Source organism: Didymella exigua (genome assembly GCF_010094145.1).
Source record: "Didymella exigua CBS 183.55 unplaced genomic scaffold M421scaffold_9, whole genome shotgun sequence".
Classification (NCBI taxonomy): domain Eukaryota; kingdom Fungi; phylum Ascomycota; class Dothideomycetes; order Pleosporales; family Didymellaceae; genus Didymella; species Didymella exigua.
The window spans coordinates 778,331-796,219 of NW_022984783.1; the positions used below are offsets into that span (position 1 = coordinate 778,331).

General features: G+C 52.8%; 5 protein-coding genes across 5 annotated transcripts; 4 read left to right on the forward strand and 1 right to left on the reverse strand.

Annotated features, from left to right (window-relative positions):
- Positions 1-3,019: 3,019 nt before the first annotated feature.
- On the forward strand, positions 3,020-4,789 carry M421DRAFT_385854 (uncharacterized protein). Its single transcript, XM_033589912.1, has 2 exons — positions 3,020-3,088; positions 3,306-4,789. Exon 2 carries the CDS (start codon positions 3,446-3,448, stop codon positions 4,610-4,612), a length of 1,167 nt encoding a protein of 388 aa, XP_033450416.1. The 5' UTR covers positions 3,020-3,088; positions 3,306-3,445; the 3' UTR covers positions 4,613-4,789.
- A 1,600-nt stretch (positions 4,790-6,389) lies between these two features.
- M421DRAFT_419213 (uncharacterized protein) lies at positions 6,390-7,068 on the forward strand. Its single transcript, XM_033592042.1, has one exon. It carries the CDS (start codon positions 6,559-6,561, stop codon positions 6,814-6,816), a length of 258 nt encoding a protein of 85 aa, XP_033450417.1. The 5' UTR covers positions 6,390-6,558; the 3' UTR covers positions 6,817-7,068.
- Positions 7,069-10,337: 3,269 nt separating this feature from the next.
- On the reverse strand, positions 10,338-11,552 carry M421DRAFT_91337 (carbohydrate-binding module family 20 protein; the record flags this gene model as incomplete). The annotated part of the gene is made up of 2 exons (XM_033597937.1): positions 10,338-10,877; positions 10,929-11,552. The coding sequence occupies 2 exons, from the start codon at positions 11,550-11,552 to the stop codon at positions 10,338-10,340; spliced, it is 1,164 nt and encodes a 387-aa protein (XP_033450418.1).
- A 1,091-nt stretch (positions 11,553-12,643) lies between these two features.
- Positions 12,644-14,585, forward strand: M421DRAFT_100090 (carbohydrate-binding module family 20 protein; the record flags this gene model as incomplete). The annotated part of the gene is made up of 4 exons (XM_033586481.1): positions 12,644-12,905; positions 12,960-13,069; positions 13,122-13,486; positions 13,544-14,585. 4 exons carry the CDS (start codon positions 12,644-12,646, stop codon positions 14,583-14,585), a joined length of 1,779 nt encoding a protein of 592 aa, XP_033450419.1.
- Positions 14,586-15,866: 1,281 nt separating this feature from the next.
- On the forward strand, positions 15,867-17,735 carry M421DRAFT_419218 (FMN-linked oxidoreductase). Its single transcript, XM_033592043.1, has 4 exons — positions 15,867-16,376; positions 16,470-16,582; positions 16,629-17,151; positions 17,201-17,735. Exons 1-4 carry the CDS (start codon positions 16,125-16,127, stop codon positions 17,540-17,542), a joined length of 1,230 nt encoding a protein of 409 aa, XP_033450420.1. The 5' UTR covers positions 15,867-16,124; the 3' UTR covers positions 17,543-17,735.
- Positions 17,736-17,889: the final 154 nt, after the last annotated feature.

Below are 17,889 nucleotides of genomic sequence, written 5' to 3' on the forward strand. Positions count from 1 at the left end.
CATAGTTCTTATGATTCGCGATACAGCTGCGAGTCGCGGATGAATGCCCGACGGAATGGCGCCTCATCTGCACAGGGAAGGGCAATCAATCTACTTCGTATCATCGGAGCAGGTTGCAGCATCGATATTGACATGCTCGAAGGCCGAGGATGTTCGGTCCTCGAAATTGGTCGTACAAACCGCGGAGGCCGCGAGGATTGGTCGATGCTTTGCGTGCGAACCCGAAGCCGAATGGGCAGGCATTATTGACCACAGCATGAGCCACAATTGATTGCTGGGACCACCGTTAATCCCAGAACATAGGAACGACGTATGCCTTTTGCTGCTGATCCCGAAGCCCATGACAAACAGTTCCCCCACTGCAGACGCCCAGCTCCATCAACGGCTGTCGAGGTGTTTACGGCGAACAGGACGCGTGACAATTGATGCGCTTGGCATACGGTCGCAGCTGAACATTGTCCTTACATGCAGCCAGGATGCTGAGTGAGTAGTGCGAGCCCTCTCTGGGATGCATGCACGGTGGACGGGAAGCAATTGCTCGGATGCTGTCTGTCCTGTTGGAGACGTCTCATGGCGATGGATAATTTCGATGAGATCGGTCATGGCGGCCGTTGAGCTACCCTGGCGACGGGATTCATTGCCATGGATAGGCGAGCCGCTCTAGGTAAGTGGACGGCGAGGTCGCTGCCTTCGTGCGAGTTTGTATGCAGGCGGCTTACTGGTGACGAAACAATCACTCGGAAACGTTGACTCCCGGGTCGCACTTGGCCAAAGACGGTCTGGACTACCCAGTAGCTCGGAAGGGAGTTTCACCCCCAGGATTTGCTCAAGCCACAGCACAACGCCTGCAGCCTCATCTTCAGGGATTGCGGCCAGCCCGAAGGCATCCCGGACAGTGAAACTGAAGGACTGTCGCGTGGGGGAGCGAGGGATGGGCGCGTGGCTGCTCCTATTTTTTGCACAGTGACAGGCACAGCGACTTCAGAATGCGGACAAGTGACACATGAGGCTGGTAGCAGATAGAGTGTGCTTTAGAGGTACCCTGTGAATACCCACCAAATGGCGTAATGGGCCAACAGACATGGCGGTCAGTGGGCAGTATCGATTGTCGACGATGCTGTGCAGTGGATGAAGTCAACATTCCAAACGTCGCCGACTGAGAGAGGGTAGCACCGCCGCTGATTGGGGGAGGCGCCCGTTGATGTCCGCCGCTTCGTCTCGTCAGAATTGTCCGCATCAGATCAAAGGTGCTGGATCTGGCCGACAGACGGTGACTGCTGGCCTGGAACGATGGATGGGCGATGATGCGCTCTGGGTGGACCGGGCGGGCAAAACGTTCTGGCGTTGGCGAAGCCGCGGTCTGTCCCTTCCCAAACCGTGATCCGCTTCCCAAAGGGGATGCCCACTAAAAAGATTTGAATTTGAATGGCGGCGCTGGGTTGGCTGGCCATTTCCAACGAAGTGGGCTTGCTGTGCGTCGTCCCGCCGGCAGATCGCAGCCAAGCAACGGCGGCCTGCGACGAGCGTTGCGAGAGCCGCTGCAGGCTGACTGTGCCCGAGGGCTGGCTCCCGAGGCAGACGGAATCGCTGGCCTGTAACGTCCGAGGAAACGCTAGTGTGTCGCTGGAAATGCAGCAAAAACCATGCGAAAACAGGCCCATCGCTAGAGATGCGTGCGCTGACACTGTCGTCGCCGTTGCTGCTGCCGACTACGTATTGAGCCGGGCGAACGACAGGGCCGAAAAGGAGTGCGTTAAAAGGCCAAGCTCACCTCGCCGACCTCGTGTGCTCTACCAAGGGGGGCCGTGACGATCGCACTATGCCGCCCTGGGTGCAGCGGCAAGCCTGAGTACCCGTTTGATCGACGAGTGAGTGGTGACTGCAACGTGCCTCGTGCGGCGCTCGCTGCTGGGGAACGAACAGCTGGCGGTGCTGGTCGTGCAGGGGCAGAAACACCACGATGTGTCTCGCACGGCAAGCTGAGGGCTGCTGTCATGGCGTATTGTACGCCCTCGTTTGTGTTTGTGTCTACCTTCGTGCCCTTACCACCGCGTGGCTGCTATTCATGGCAGGCGCAAGGGCGGTCACAGGCAAGGGCTACAGGCGCAGTTTGCGGTTATAGTCCGGGAGATGCCTTTCCGCCCGCCGCCTACCAGGATAACGGTACACGGTGCCAGAAGCAGCAGAAGCAGCTCAAGCCTTAGGACCAGGCTTAGGTCTACCAGCAAAAATGAAAGTTTACATCCAGCTGTGAACAGCACCTCGAGCCCCCTGGCCATTCATGGCCGCCGGGCGGCCTCAGGACCAGGTTTGGTTTTACAGCAGGGAGGGCCAGCGTCGTGAATGTGTGGATCGCCCACCGGGTGGGGGTATTTCTGACTGTGTCCATGCTGTCGTAGAAACACGTCCAGACTCCTCGACCGCCCCTACACCCCGTTGATGCAGGGCGAAACGGCCAGGGCCCCCAGTAACTTACAGCCTGAGGCGAGGGATGCGGGCCTGCAGCGGGTACTGTCGATGCAGTACGGTAGATGTTTGGCCGCGAGCGTTGCAGGGGCAGCCATTTGCCCCCTTCTCCCAGGATAGAATGCGAAGCTCGGCGCTGGCATTTCATTTTTCTGCCGCTAGCACGCTCCAGGGCTAACAGGGTGCAATACTCTGTAGCGCCCAAAGACGCCATGCCACGATGTGTTACAGGGTTAAGCTCGAATCCGACGATCCGGTCCACTTCCAGGGAACTGCTTGTGTGCGTCGACGACAACGACTACATTAGCCCGTCGGCCCAGCTAGGGACCCATAGCGCCGCATGACGCCCCAGCGCTCCCCGACCATCATCTCACCAGTGCCTTAGCCGCAGCCTCTCAAAAGCAGAGCCCTCGCACTGTCAACCGTCCCGAACAGTCGATAGCACCTCGACCGCCTTGGCATCCGTTCACCACACTAACCTTCTCCGTGCCTGCTTAGATATATACTGCTCGCCGCCTGGCACGCTGCTGTTGGCTCTGGGATCATACAGTCAATCACATCTCAGATACCGCTCTTCAACACAACATTAAAGCATTCCGTCTTAGTGTATTCCCAGCATTCGGTAAGTCAACCATCATCACTGTCGCCATGCCCTTCATGACTATCCCTGCCCTCGACGCCCTCACCACGCGCTCGACGACGAATGTGTCTACCTCACACAACAACTTGAGCTTCGTCTTTGCATCTTTACGTACTCCCAACAACAGAAATGGTGTCTTCGTCACTTGCCCCAATATTCTCTTATAGCGCCCGGCCGCAGTCACTGACAACAAGTTCAGCAGACTGTGAACATAAACCGCGGACTCTCCAGCAGAACATTCTCAGAACACCTACATCGACGAGCAGTATACCTTCAGTGGCATACATCTCGTCGTATTCATCACTTCTATCTAAATTCACACAACCGGACGACTACGATATGGTAGCTCACCGCCGCGGCCCCTGGTCGCAACATGAGGACCAGTGGCTTGTTAACCTCGTTGCTCGCAACGGTCCGCACAACTGGGTACGCATCTCGCAGGAGATCGGCTCGAGATCACCAAAGCAGTGTCGTGAGAGATATCACCAAAACCTCAAGCCATCATTGAATCATGATCCCATTACACCAGAGGAGGGGGATCTGATCGAGAAGATGGTCGCTGAGATGGGCAAGAGGTGGGCCGAGATTGCGAGAAGGCTCAAGGGACGCAGCGATAATGCAGTGAAGAATTGGTGGAACGGTGGCCAGAACCGCAGGAAGCGCAACCCAGAACGTCCTGACCAGCGACCTCGCGAGTACTCCCAGACTTCAGAACACTACCAGTACCCACTGGCACCCCAGCATATGCAACATCACGAAGAGCAGCACTACCACGACTCTCGTCGCTCCTCTTTGAACGTTCCCATGCACACCCCATACGGCGTCAAGCTGCCCCAGCCTCAGCGCTTCGAATCATACCCTGGATCACGACCAAAGCCTCTGGAGTTGTACGGACAGCCTGCCAACGTACGAGCACGAGGCTTCGAGACACCCATGCCTTCGCCTTCAGGCTACTCTTCGGTTTCAGCTGATGGCGCACCATCTCTCATCACAGACACTGGCTCAGAGTCAAGGTCACCTCGCGGCGCCGCATCCCCTCTCGACATCACCCTTGCACCCTTGGTCGGAAACAGGGACGAGCGCAAGAATTCGAGCACTCGCTACCTGCCTTCCACAGGTTTCGCTGTCGAGGATGACGTACACTCTACAGCCTACAATTCATACGGGCACCGTGGGTCTCTGCACCTTCCTCCTCTTTACCGCGAGGCGCCGGCATACAAGGAGCCACATCACGCCCAGCACCACTCACAGCCGCTCACAACTCAGTCTGCACCACAGCACGTCCACCACCATTCAATGCCTCAATCATCGAACCTCAGCGTTGCACAGCGCGCACTGCCAGGCTTCCACTCTCTGACTGAGCCTGTACTGCCTCTCCCTTCTCCATTCAGCGCAGCCTCCAGTCCCGCAGCAAGGCAACTTCCTTCACCATACGCGCGGTCCGCTGAAGCCCAGCGTGCACCAGTCTCACCCAAGGACAAGATGAGTTTGAAGAACATCATGTAGATGTCTGTTCATATTTCACGCTACTTCTTATACCCGGTCCTATTCATACACCATCTGCACTGCAAGTTTCACATCTACATATTTATAATGCTCGATCATCACGGCATGTCATCGCTGGCAAGCCTGGCACCGCTCGGTGTCAACGTTTTGTATCTTCTTTTACTTCACTTGCATATATGGGCCCGGATTAGCACAGAATAGGGAGATTGGCAGGGTAATTCTTTGGGCCCTTGCATCTAGGACGGTACGAACAAAAAGATACCCCACAAACGGTTTCATGGTGGAAAGGGGAACCATGGCATTGAGCGATCGAGCGAGTCAGCATTCTTGCACTTGTTCTTTAAATAATACCCATCAGCGGCTCAGCTGAGCATTGCAAACAATCGAAGCGTCACAATACAAATCACTCAAATAACTCTCTCCACGCTCCAGGAATGGTACACCTTCGTCTGCCTTCAGCACTGACATCTTTTCCTTAACCACATTAAGATCAGCCGCCACCAACCCCTCGGAGCTGGCCATTTCGGGGACCTGCTTGATCTGCAGTGCGCCATTACGGCCGCAGAAAAGATCCACAGCATAGTGCCACCACTCTCGTCTCAGCTTGCCAAGAATGCGCACTGGCTGTCCGCTGCTGCTCGAGAACCTGGCTTGAGCGTTATCACATCGAGCAATTGACCGTTGCGAGGCCGTGAGGATCAGCATGAGGTTTGTACAAAGAGCAGGGATACCCCATCAGCTGATCAGTCCGGATCGACGCATCATCTGGCCTCGCACATCAGCATCTCTCGACTCTTGCCTCGATACCCGCATCGGGAGTGCACGAAGTTGGCATGGTGTAGAACGGCGACCTAGGATAAGTGCATTACCACAGCAATGAACATGTTTAACATGTCACTCTCACGTTGATCGATCAGCTGCACGATGGTTTTGCGTCATGTATCGATTTGGCTGTGGCAGGGATTGCGGTCGCCGACCTCAGGGATAGCCAACGTCAACACCACAATTCATGTGGAGACCCGAATCAGAACAACGCTTATGCGAAATGTTCTGATCCGTGCAGACACTTTTCTCGGTTTCATTGAAGAACCACAGTTGAATCAAATCAATGTTCGGCGAGTGACTTTCCACAAAGCAGAAACTGCAGTTGGTTCTCACCACAAGATTACTGCGATGTTGGATGCGACTGAGGTCAACAATAATCGTTTGCGATCTATCATTGGAGGAGAAGAAAATGCAATTGCTGGCCCGCAAGATTTCACTGGCTCGGAAGAACATTTTCTCACTGATCATGCACCTGACCGCTACGTACGGCGAGGTGCATCAATGTTGGGATACATCTCCAGGCGTGTGAGTGACTTCAACAAGTCCATCTCTTCACGCAATTTAAAGTCTTCACTGGATAGAAACCAGATCCTACTAGGTGCTCGTAAAAGCTCACTGGGGGAGAGCCTACAGTAGTACTGGTGATTATTCAGACCTTTGGAGCGCCAAGGTCGGCATGCAGCTAAGGACTACGGACGGCGAACGACCTTTGTGCTGGGTCAGAGCTGTTGAGGTTTATTTCCGTGTGCACGCTGGCACGCCATGCAAGTGACGAGGCCGTGGGGATGACAACGGTGCATCTGAGTCGTAAGCCCCAACGCAGTGACATGCATTCAGCACGTGAGATGCTGCATTTCGACGTTTACAATGAGATCTGGTAAAGCGTACTGTAGACTATAGGGGCACGTAGACGACAGTTATTCTAAGCACAGCATCCTCCTTTCCCAACGTCTTCGACCACGGCACGACCTCGTACCAATCTCCCTGACCCGTCACTCACCGTATACGCTCCTCTCATCGTTCACCATACCCCTCTCACCACACCTCTCTCACCATACCGCACCGGTAAGCACCCGACAGCCAGCATTCGAAAGTACTGGCTGGCCTAGACGGGATTCGCTATGCTACTCGCCCAGCTGAAGGAGCGGCAACGTTGTTTAACGTGTCTCGTCTGGCGCACGACAGGCCGTCAACCGTCACTACCGTTTCCATCCAAACTTTCAGTCGCCGACCACTCTCTAGGGCGCTCTAGTACTACCCACTCTCCATCGAGAGCCACCCATCTGTCTTTGGCGTCGCTAGTGCATATCGCAGCCTATTCGGGCCGCGCTAGCTACCTACGGATACCACGATCTCGACTAGATGCATCTAGGTATTAGAGTTTAGGTTTAGTCTGCGTTCGGTAAGGCATGCAACCGTTGGCACTTTGGGCGGTAAAGGGTGGTGATCTGTGGTGGCTTCGCGGGCTTTGGTGATGGGCGTTGTGCTGCATCATTTAGCGCTTCGTTGACAGTGGTTCTGGTACCGCGCCGTTGCTGTAAGCGAAACTGAAACCATCATAACTCAAATCCGGGCTCGGTACCGCACAAACTATCTCTGATGAACACTAGGTAGTCTGCAACCACCAATACTGCTTAAGGGATGATCGTAATTTTTGTGCGAAGTGACCTGAAGTGCCAAGTTCGATAGAGGAGCTGTGACTTGCTGGAAATACGGGGTGTGTAAGCGCGCGAGAAACTGTCACGAGAGCTGCAGAAGAGCGCCACGGCGCGGCTTGGGCCCTTAGCGACCTGAAGTGCTGGTGAGTTTGCACTACAGCTTCAAAATGCTGCAGGTGAAGCAGTCGGTTGTCTCAAAGCGAATTCACCCACACCACCTCAAAGTTCTGTCAGACATGTACAGATGTCTTTCGGCAGATGTCGACTGCACTTTGGTACCCTGAATTTCGAATCAGGGGCGGGCCGAGGTGGATCCTGTCCACGCAAGCAAAAAGCGGTACCGTAGAGACGACGGTGCGTCGGACGAAAGTGCGATACGTGGGCGACAACGGGACCGTTATCAGCTCATGTGGAAGTATCCAACGTCCTCGTTGTGCATATCGCTCTCGCTATCGTATTCGATTGGTGTGGACCGAACAATATACGATGTTGATTTGTCCAATGGTTGTTCTGCGCCCGTTATTGATGTCGACCGTATCCGCTTATGCGCGCCACTCATATCTCGTCACTTCACCGCTGCTCTGACGATTGCAGTTCGCTCGGTCTCCCTTCGCCGTACACCGTGTGGGTGTGGGAGCGTCGTGGCATGCTGTGACCAAGTCTTCACGGGCAATATTCATCAGGTCTGGAAGATTTGGGCATTTGGACGCACAGCACACGAATTACTGATTGGCCAATCTCTGTTCCTACTGGAATTTTGCTCTGTATGGGTCATCTGCAGCAGGCCTTTGGAATCCTTCCAGGTTTACTGTATGTATCAGACACCATCAAGTGCGGGTGCGGTCGCGACGAAGATCGTATGATGACCTTGGGTTGGGTCTTTACAACTATTGACCACGTCTGGCGCTCAGTTACGCATTCTGGATGACCTTGTGTGAACGACGAGCAAGAGATGCTGATGATTTGGTCCGCATCGCCTCTTGAAAACCAGCTGAGGGTGCGTCCAGGGCAACCAACTTTCGAATCCAGTCTTAACATCTGGCAAAGAGTCAGACTAAGGTGCCTCGGCCTGCTGGAGCATGTTAACGGATGAACCGTGTTCACCAGGAATCTGCCATGGCGACTTATTTCAATGAAGTCATCCCCAGTGCGCGATACGGAAGGCTGGTTTGAACACTTAGATCCTCAGGTGTCAATATGCGCATTGGTGCTCCTTTGGAGGACAAGAGATTGACAGCATCTGGTTGAGCACCAGGTGCCCTGATGTCTGCACACATCAACCACAAATTTGGCCAAGATACTGTCTCTTAAAAGTTAATATCAATAAATCGCTTGTGCTTGTGATCTGGACACTGATTCGAAAATTGTTGACGTATTCTGGTGGAAAATCGTGAGGCTGGGGTAGGTACTTCGTAAGACACGAGCGTGACGTCACCAGCGTCTGTGCTCGACGCGCATGTTCGCGCGACAACATCCCTCTACTTTTAAGTACGGACATGTCCAAACAGTGGCAAGGGCTTCAGATGTGTGTGGAGAATTCAGTCACTGTGGTATTCTTTCCCTAAAAGAAAAGGCTTCGCTGAGCTGTCATCTCGACGCAAGTCATCTGCTTTCACCGCTGGCCTGCTTGAAGCTTGGGCCGCACAGAGCATGGCTTCAAAAAGCTACTTCGTAGTGGTAGATGGGCTCGACCTTGCCGATATTAAATATGGCCGCGATGACATCCTGTCGGGGTCCTTGAACTCGGTCCTGAGCTCAAGTCATACAGTCGTGTCAATAGAATTGAGTAACATCGACTTCCGCGAAGAAGCTCTGTTGCAGCTCTACGACAACAGCTGGAGGAAGGTGAAGTCGCCTGCTCTCATCGAATGTTAACGTCAAATTCAACCTGCTCAGCAAACGAATGCTTTGTCACATTCTAAAGGCGCCCGATACCAATAACAAGGTCAAAGCGATCATGACTCAGACCAAGTGCAGTTGAGGGATCAAGATCGGGCACACTTGGCTCGATACCTTGCACTGAACAACAAGAATTTCCAGGAACACAGGGTGTTCGAATTCCCGTCTACATGAATACCTTAAGGCATCCCGGCCGGTGTTGGAAGGAACTCAGCGACTAAGGCTGATAGTCTCCCCTACCTACTTATATGCTTAAGGCCGACTAGCTCGAAACCGGTGAGGTCTTCAGAAACGACTTTACCCTAAGTATTGGTCAAGTCCCGACAACATCCCTTCAGCACAGCAGCCACTGTCTCGTGTCGCAGACAGAAGTGGCTATTATATCAGGAGTATCGGAGCCCCCGGAAGACTTCAATCGTGAACGATGCGTAGGTGAACTTTGACAACCTCCATAATTGTCAAGGAAGAAGATCTCATGGCTGACGTTTTCTGCCGCCCGAGGTATACTCTATCGATCTGGCTGATGTCTGATTCCAGACGCTCATGCTTACAGCACGATAATTTTCTGCGTAGCTGATCACCCGATGTAAATTCGGTGTTTCATCAGTTCCTGCAGCTGTTCCTGCCCGTCAAGCTTGATACCATCAACCCTTTGCGGGGAAATACGAGGAGACGGCTGCAAACAGTGCATACACCAGTCTTTTGCCCTGGATTCAGAACAAGGAAGCTAGGATCGCCATTGTCACGCTGGGCAAGTCCTACGAGCCGTGCACCATATTCCATTTTACCGGATCCGAGAACCAGACTCTTTCTTGATCCGTCACAACATTATGGTCCTTGGAACTACATCATGTTGGCAAGATATCGAGCAGGGAAGACTGGAACCGTAACAATGATGCGTACAAATCCAGGCTTGCCGTCGAGTAAATTTTATACCTTGACGACGCTGCCTTAAATAACTAAAGCGACATTGATGTTTTCGTGCTCATAGACCAAAGTACTCCTTGCTTGCATATTATCTCTACGCATTGGGCTGTCGCCTTAGAGTCACGATGGCCGTGGCCTCTACAACCTGAAGTATTCTTTACGAGTTATAAAACCGGGTCAGGTTCCTCGACGCGACTCGAGGCGACACCCCCGCGTAGATCACAAGGCTGGACCGTCGTTCATGAGGGCTCTGTGCGGACTGATGGAAGAACTTGGTAGTCTACGATAAAAGGTCTGATATTTGGGATGGAAGGAGGCAACATCTATCGCATAGAAGCAATCTTAAATTTCAAGTTCCTGAATCACACATGCCATTCTGAAAAATGAGCAAGCGCAACATAACAGGTCACGTCGCTCTACTTCCAAGTAGTGTCTACCGTTGCTGTGCCTGCGCAGCCGTTGGGCACCGTGTAAGCTCTGTTTGCACCTGACTCATAGGTCACAGACCCGCTGCTCTCGACCTTTATGAACTTGTACTCGAAGCTGGTGCCAGCAGGCAGGTTAATAGCGATGGTCCATAGAGGGTTAAAGGACGTGTACTGCGAGGCAGACAGGGCTGGCGCTTGCGACGTATCCCAGCTTCCCAGCTGTGCAATAGATCCTGCGATCTTAATTGTCTGGCCAACTACTGTCGTCGTCTTGGAGTTGAATGTAACAGCCACGGTTGTGAAAGGTGTGGCACATCCAGTGGCTACAGTGGTCGAAGTGGCCTTGGTTGAGGTGGGTACTGCAGGAGCGGAGGCCTTGCTGGTTGTGGTGGGTGGGTTTGAACCTGTATCAGTGATCTTGATGTCCGCGCAGGTCAGATAGACCTGTGGTGTTTGGAATGAGTTCCACTTAAAGGAAAGCAGAGTGTGGTTCGACACGTAGTTCGGAATCTTAATCTTCGAAGAGACCTGGTCATGTCAGCAAGGAGTCCGTCATCGTCTCGAGGACAAAGCACCTACGGTGTAGCCGCCAGCAATACTGGTGTAGCAAGAATTCAATGGCGCGTTGTCCACACCTCTACACTTAGTATCCTGAAATCCCTTGCACGTGAACCAGTCATTCCTCCAGCAAGCCTGTCCTTGCTGACAGTCTGCATTGTATCCACATGACTGCCCACTCACGTCAGTGCATGGAAGTGTGCCCTTCTCGAAACAGTTCTCTGCAGCTTGCTTCTCAGCATCGGTTGGCAAATATCCTGGTGTTATCAACTTGTCGACAAGCGCCTGATCCTGGCAGATGCGGTAGCTAAACATGCCGCCGTGGTCTCCATTGTTATCAAGACACCACTGGACATCGACTACGTCGCCGCCCTTGTAGATAATTACTGGATCAGAACCCCAGCGAGGTCCGGGTTGGTTGTAGTCCACACTGACGCGAGCGTTGTACCCGCAGGGCCCGCTGCGACCAACTTGGGCTAAGTTGAGGTCTGGCCATGCTGTGACGGGCTCGAGGATGGTACACTCAGGGCAAGTGTCTGCTCCAGATTGGGCGTTGAGGCCAGTCCGACTCATGGGAAGGGAGAGGTAGCCATGGGCTTGAATGCCAGCGGCAAAAGCAAGAGCTTGAGCTACGACCCACTTCATGATGAGAACGTGAAGAGGGATTGTTCGCAATGAAGATGAGAATTCAACATCAGATAACCAAACTTCCATTACGCTATATAAATAAGGCATGAAACCACCCTTCTAGCTTGACTCTGATCATACTCACGATCACCGAGTTTATATTATCGCTGCATCTGCCCATCCCATCATATTCACGAAGCAATATATTACACTCCGACTGTGGGCAAATAGTATGCAAGGTACCCACAAAACATTCTCAAGCAGCGGACTTTATAAATTACGGGAGCATCTACGTTCTTACGGCCCGGGTCCTAAAAGGAAAGACCCCCAGTACCACGAGTTCAAATTGCGGGGCTCTGCGCCCAAACCTGGAGCCATGCAGCAAGACTCCGAAGCCAACGACATGCTCGAAGCACCCAGATACACCTGTAATACCGAGCTTGCATCAGAGTTGCGTTCGAGATCGCGCAGTGTCTTGCTTACAATGTATTGCCGATGTATGTCGTCGTGAAAACCTTGAAATATGGGAGATAACTTCTGGTGTTTTGTCGATCGCGGACATCAGCCCGGAAATGAGCTGCATGAGTTGTGGAACAGCAGAGCTATGATGAACTAAGCTGTACAACTGCCCGTTTGAGCATGATGCCCGTTTGATCTCCGGTGACTACCTCATCCCGCAATGTAAAAGAATGTTCCTCCAGAGTTCCTCCCCGTGGCACGAGATAAAGTTTCATGCAAGAGACTCGGTCCGAGAAGATTTGTACCGTCCTGCCGGTCATTCGATAAATTCTGGGCGATTCTGAGTGGCTGCTTCTCGGCCCGCCGTGCTAGCGTGCTTACGGCTGTCAGGAACAACGCACCCTCACGCATGCCACTCCACAAATGACCGTATGTCAGCCGGGGCTTACTTGGGCTTCATGATTCATGGTACGCTGGAGATATAGTTCCAGACGACCCTCCAGCAACGCTGATCCACGAATTACGCACGCTCTCCGCCGTGGGAAGGTGAAAGGTGGAGCCTCAGCTATATATTGAGCTTCCAGGCTGCTCGAACGGGACCATTATCAGAAGCATTGACGCTTCGGATTATTCGAAGAGCACGTATCAGTATGACATTCCTCAAAGCTGTCGTTGCCTTCCTGCTCCAGATCACTACCCTAGTCCATGCTGCAGATACGGCTGCATGGAAATCACGCAGCATCTACTTTGTGCTTACAGACCGTGTAGCCCGCAGCAGTGGCGACACTGGAGGCGGCTCATGCAGCGACCTTGGGAAGTACTGTGGCGGCACGTTCAAGGGTCTAGAGTCGAAGCTCGACTACATTCAAAACCTAGGCTTTGATGCCATTTGGATCACACCCGTGGTCGCGAGTACGTAGCTCGTTGTTGCCCACTGCATCAAACTTTGACTGACAACCTACGCAGATAGCGCAGATGGCTATCATGGGTACTGGGCACAAGACCTGTACGCGGTGAACTCCAACTACGGCACTGCAGACGACCTGAAGAGCCTTGTCAGCACGGCCCATTCGAAGGTACGCTTTCACGTATGCATGTGCCCCTGTGCGGCTGCTTATCCGTTTCTAGGGCATCTATATCATGGTTGATGTGGTAGCGAATCACATGGGTTTCGCGAACATCGCCGACAACCGCCCAGCACCACTGAATCAGGCTTCAGCTTACCATACCGCCTGCGACATTGACTACTCAAACCAGACCAGTATCGAGAACTGCCGTATTGCCAATTTACCGGATATCAACACTCAGAACTCTGAGATTCGAATACTCTTGAATACCTGGGTTAGCTGGCTTGTGAAAGAGTACAGCTTTGACGGCGTCCGCATCGACACCGTCAAGCATGTCGAGAAAGAATTCTGGCCTGGCTTTTCCTCCGCCATAGGCACTTTCTCGATCGGAGAGGTATTCAACGGCGACCCATCCTACCTCGCCGGGTAAGTGCAACTCCTTGTTCGCCTACAGGCAGAACAACACAGCTAATTTAAACATAGGTATGCAAAGTTAATGCCTGGACTACTTAACTATGCTGTCTACTATCCAATGAACAATTTCTACCAGCAGAAGGGCTCATCACAGGCGCTTGTCGACATGATCAATACCGTCAGCTCTTCTTTCCCCGATCCCGCAGCGCTCCCAAATTTCGCAGACAATCACGATCTCCCGCGGTTTTTGAATCAGAAGAATGACCAAACCTTGTTGAAGAACGCACTGGCATTTGTGGTCCTGTCCCGGGGCATTCCAATCCTGTACTACGGGACCGAGCAAGGGTACGCAGGTGGTGCTGACCCTGCCAATCGCGAAGACTTGTGGCGCAGCAGCTTCAACACCAACACAGATTTGTACCAATCTATCGCAAAGCTGACTGCTGCACGCAAGGCTGCTGGCGGTCTTGCCGGTAATGACCACACACACTTGTACGTCGCGGATAACGCCTACGCCTGGAGCCGTGCGGGAGGAAACCTCATTGTCCTTACCACCAACGCTGGCAGTAGCTCCAATGCCCAGCACTGCTTCAATACCCAAAAGGCGAATGGTCGTTGGACCAACGTCTACGGTGACGGTGCCACTGTCACCTCTGATGGGAATGGCCAAGCTTGTGTCAACGTAGCCAACGGTGAGCCTATTGTTCTGCTGGCCTCTACAGCTTCAATGACCACCGCTTCACCTACCACCCCGCGGGCCTCATCCACTTTGATCCGTAGCACGACCGGCACTGCTTGTCCGACCGCAGTATCTGTATCGTTCACGGAGCGCGTTGTGACTGTGCTGGGCGACACAATCAAGATCGCTGGCAATACTACGCAACTCGCTAACTGGAATGTGGCAAGCGCTCCTGCGCTCACAGCTTCGCAGTATACTTCTAGCAACCCAGTATGGAATATTACCCTGATTATGACCCCGGGACAGGTGGTGGCGTACAAATTTGTGAAGATGTCGAGCTCTGGCGCTTTGGCTTGGGAGAGCGACCCGAACAGATCGTACACTGTGCCGGCTTGTCAGGCCAGTGCGAGTGTGAGCAATCAATGGCAATGATGAGGCTAGCGGCATGCGACCTTGTGGTTGCGAGATTCCTTCGATTAATTGCTTGAGTACATCAACGAATCACCTACGTCATGCCCTAGCGAGAAATCTTGTTGTGATGTTGGAAGGCTGGAGCTGTTGGCGCGTTTGTCTTCGCGACGCAGTGGCTGACTCACTAGCGTGGCCGAAGGGCAATCGCGTTCAACGCTTTTGCGTTCCTTCCCGATGCAGTAATCGATCACCTGCGTCGCCGGGGCCCTTTCGACTGATCCTGCCTCACCTTGGGCTCTTCTTCCTGTCGTACATCCCCTCGGAAACTCTCTGATGACAGAAGAGGCGTGCGCGCTCTCAGCTCCGGGGGTCTGATGACGACATCAAGATGGTTTCAGTGTACTCGCAGTTTTCTTCCTGTTAACACTACACTGGCAGATTCTTTCCATCGTCTGACTCGCTCGCTGCATACGTCAGACTTGAACATACCTAAAAGTCATCGCGAGGCCACCGACTGTCGCCGACATGGGGGCTATTCATTGATACTCGGCCGATCAAAGCAGCGGCGCTCCACAAACAGCCGAAAATTTAGGAACCTAAATGCATGTTCTTTTCGCTAGTTACGGCACTGCAACGCAATACCGTTTATACAAATCCCACGTTAAAACGGAATACAGACCAGAATTCATCTACGACTCGGCAATTTTTAAATGTTGAATTTCAACGTTAATGCGCTGTAAATCTACATGCAAGAAGTAGCCTTTTGTAAGAGTCGCTTCGTTACCATCCGAGGTGGCTAAGCAGTGCGCGGCAAATTTGTGAGTGCAATTTAACTACTTCTATCGTGTTCGGGCTGTAGCATCCGAATGCTGGCCAAAGCCGGCATCGATGTTTCCGACCGTCATGATCCCTGCACGAAGGATGCGCTTGCGGGTCAACCTTATCGCAGTGCTCTACTCAGTCGGTGATTGACCTGCCCACGAGGACATATATCACGGTCAGAAACCCATGAAGCTCAAGAGAAGAATCCATGTCGGGGGAAGGCCAACGCAATCGGCATGTCAATGGGAAAATATGACCTGAAGCTTTGAAATCTTCACAGTCACTGCAGCTATGTAGCCTACTTTGTGGGTCTCAATTTTCGTCACCAAAGCACCCACTTGAAAGGTAAAGTGGCACGTGATTCTATTAACATGCCGATTTCGTTGACGTGCCGATTCCGTTGATATGCTGCCGCCGCTAGTACGAGAGCCTACGGGGGACGATTAGAGAGCCCCCACGATAAGAGGAACGCGGATCGCATTCCACTACACAATTTTACAGTCCACAACGCCGGGATGAGTCCTAAATCCCTCCGACACGGTGCGATAAGCAGATACCAAGTGATGCTGGGCCGGCTGATGGGAAGAACGGGTCCAGTATGCCGATCCAACACGCGCCTTGGTGCCCACTGTCGCATGGTAGCAAGCGATGAGCAGCTATACTTCATCGTGTCTCCCTGAACGCCGAGTGCATTTCCAGCTGGATCTCTGATAACTTTCGCCTTCAACCATTCTCGCCATGACTGTCGCCATGGGCCCATCTTCCAAGCTTTTCGAACCGTTGACCATTGGCAATGGCAAGATCAAGCTCGACCATCGCGTTGTGCTCGCACCTATGACCAGGAATCGAGGAACACCACTGAGTGCGGAAAGTACGGCGGAGAAGCCAAATCGCATCTGGCTCCCAAATGACCTCATGGTTGAGTATTACACTCAACGCGCAAGCAAAGGCGGACTGATCATCACCGAGGGCGTCCCACCTTCTCTTGAGGTACTATAATCTTTTGTTACTGCGAGGGGTTTTGATAGCATGAGGGAAATTTGGCACCTTCCAAGTTGCCAGCAGAGCTGACAGAAACGACAGGGCAATGGAATGCCAGGTGTGCCTGGTCTGTTCATCGAAGAGCAAAAGGCGGGCTGGAAGAAGATTGCAGACGCTATTCACGCACAGGGCGGCTACGCTTACGTTCAGATTTGGTAGGAAGAGCATGGCACATATAAAGACAGGGCTGACATGTTACAGGCACTCCGGACGCGCAAACATCCCACAATTGACCGGAACGCCAATCCTTAGCCCTTCTGGTCTGCCTTGGGATAGCTCAGACGAATGTTTCGCATATCCTCCCCCACACACATCCAAACAAGTACGCTACATCGACAACCCACCTATCGAGCTCACCGTTGAGCACATTAAGAAGACTATTCAAGACTATGTGCGCACAGCTAAGTGGGCCATGGAGTGCGGCTTCGACGGCGTTGAGGTCCACGGAGGCAACGGATACCTGCCCGAGCAATTCCTTGCTTCCAATGTCAACAGACGAACAGATGCATACGGAGGTAGTCCAGAGAAGCGATGCACGTTTACGCTTGAGCTCATGGACGAGCTGAGCAAGGCGATTGGAGAGGAGAACTTGGCGATTAGGCTCACACCCTTTGGGTTGTTCAACCAAATTCGTTCCGAGCAGCGTATGGAGACATGGTCCACGCTATGTCGCAAGCTGAAGGAAGCTCACCCAAACTTGTCATACGTTAGCTTCGTCGAGCCGGTGAGTACTGACCTTCGGAATTTGGCAACGTACCGCTGACAGCGACCAGCGCTATGAGCAAATCCACAGCGGGACCGAAAAGCAGAAGTTCCTCGATTCGTGGGGATTGACCTCAATCGACCTCAACCCTTTCCGCGAGATTTTTGGCACAACACCTTTCTTCTCCGCTGGCGGTTTTGATGACACGAACTCATGGGGCGTCTTGGAGTCCGGAAAGTACGATGCGCTCCTGTACGGTAGGTACTTCACCAGCAACCCTGATCTGCCAGAGAGGCTGAAGGAAGGACTACCTCTTGCGCCGTATGATCGCAGTAGGTTTTACGGGCCTTTCGAAGATAATTCAATTGGCTTCACGGATTACCCAGAGTGGCAGCACGGGAGCACACCATAGAGGTCGTACGTTGCGACAAAGCTGTGCTCGAGTTACATCTTTTGAATTGTGTTACCGATGAGCAGACACTGCATCTTTTCTGGTGGTCAGCAACAGCTCTGCGGAACATATCTCGTGGGGGCGCAGATGACCAGTAATGCCTAATGATAGCATTTTCGAAATATCGACATCTTGAAGAGACATGCATGACCCAATACTGCGTCCAATTCCAGACGAAATTAATGCAACTACTGGCTCTAATAGGAGCTACTAGAAGATGTAAGACCTGTCCAGCGTTGGTGCCCACGCATCCTAAGCACAAATTGTCTTAGCAGCATGCAGTCTGCAGCCGAAACAAAACACGACTA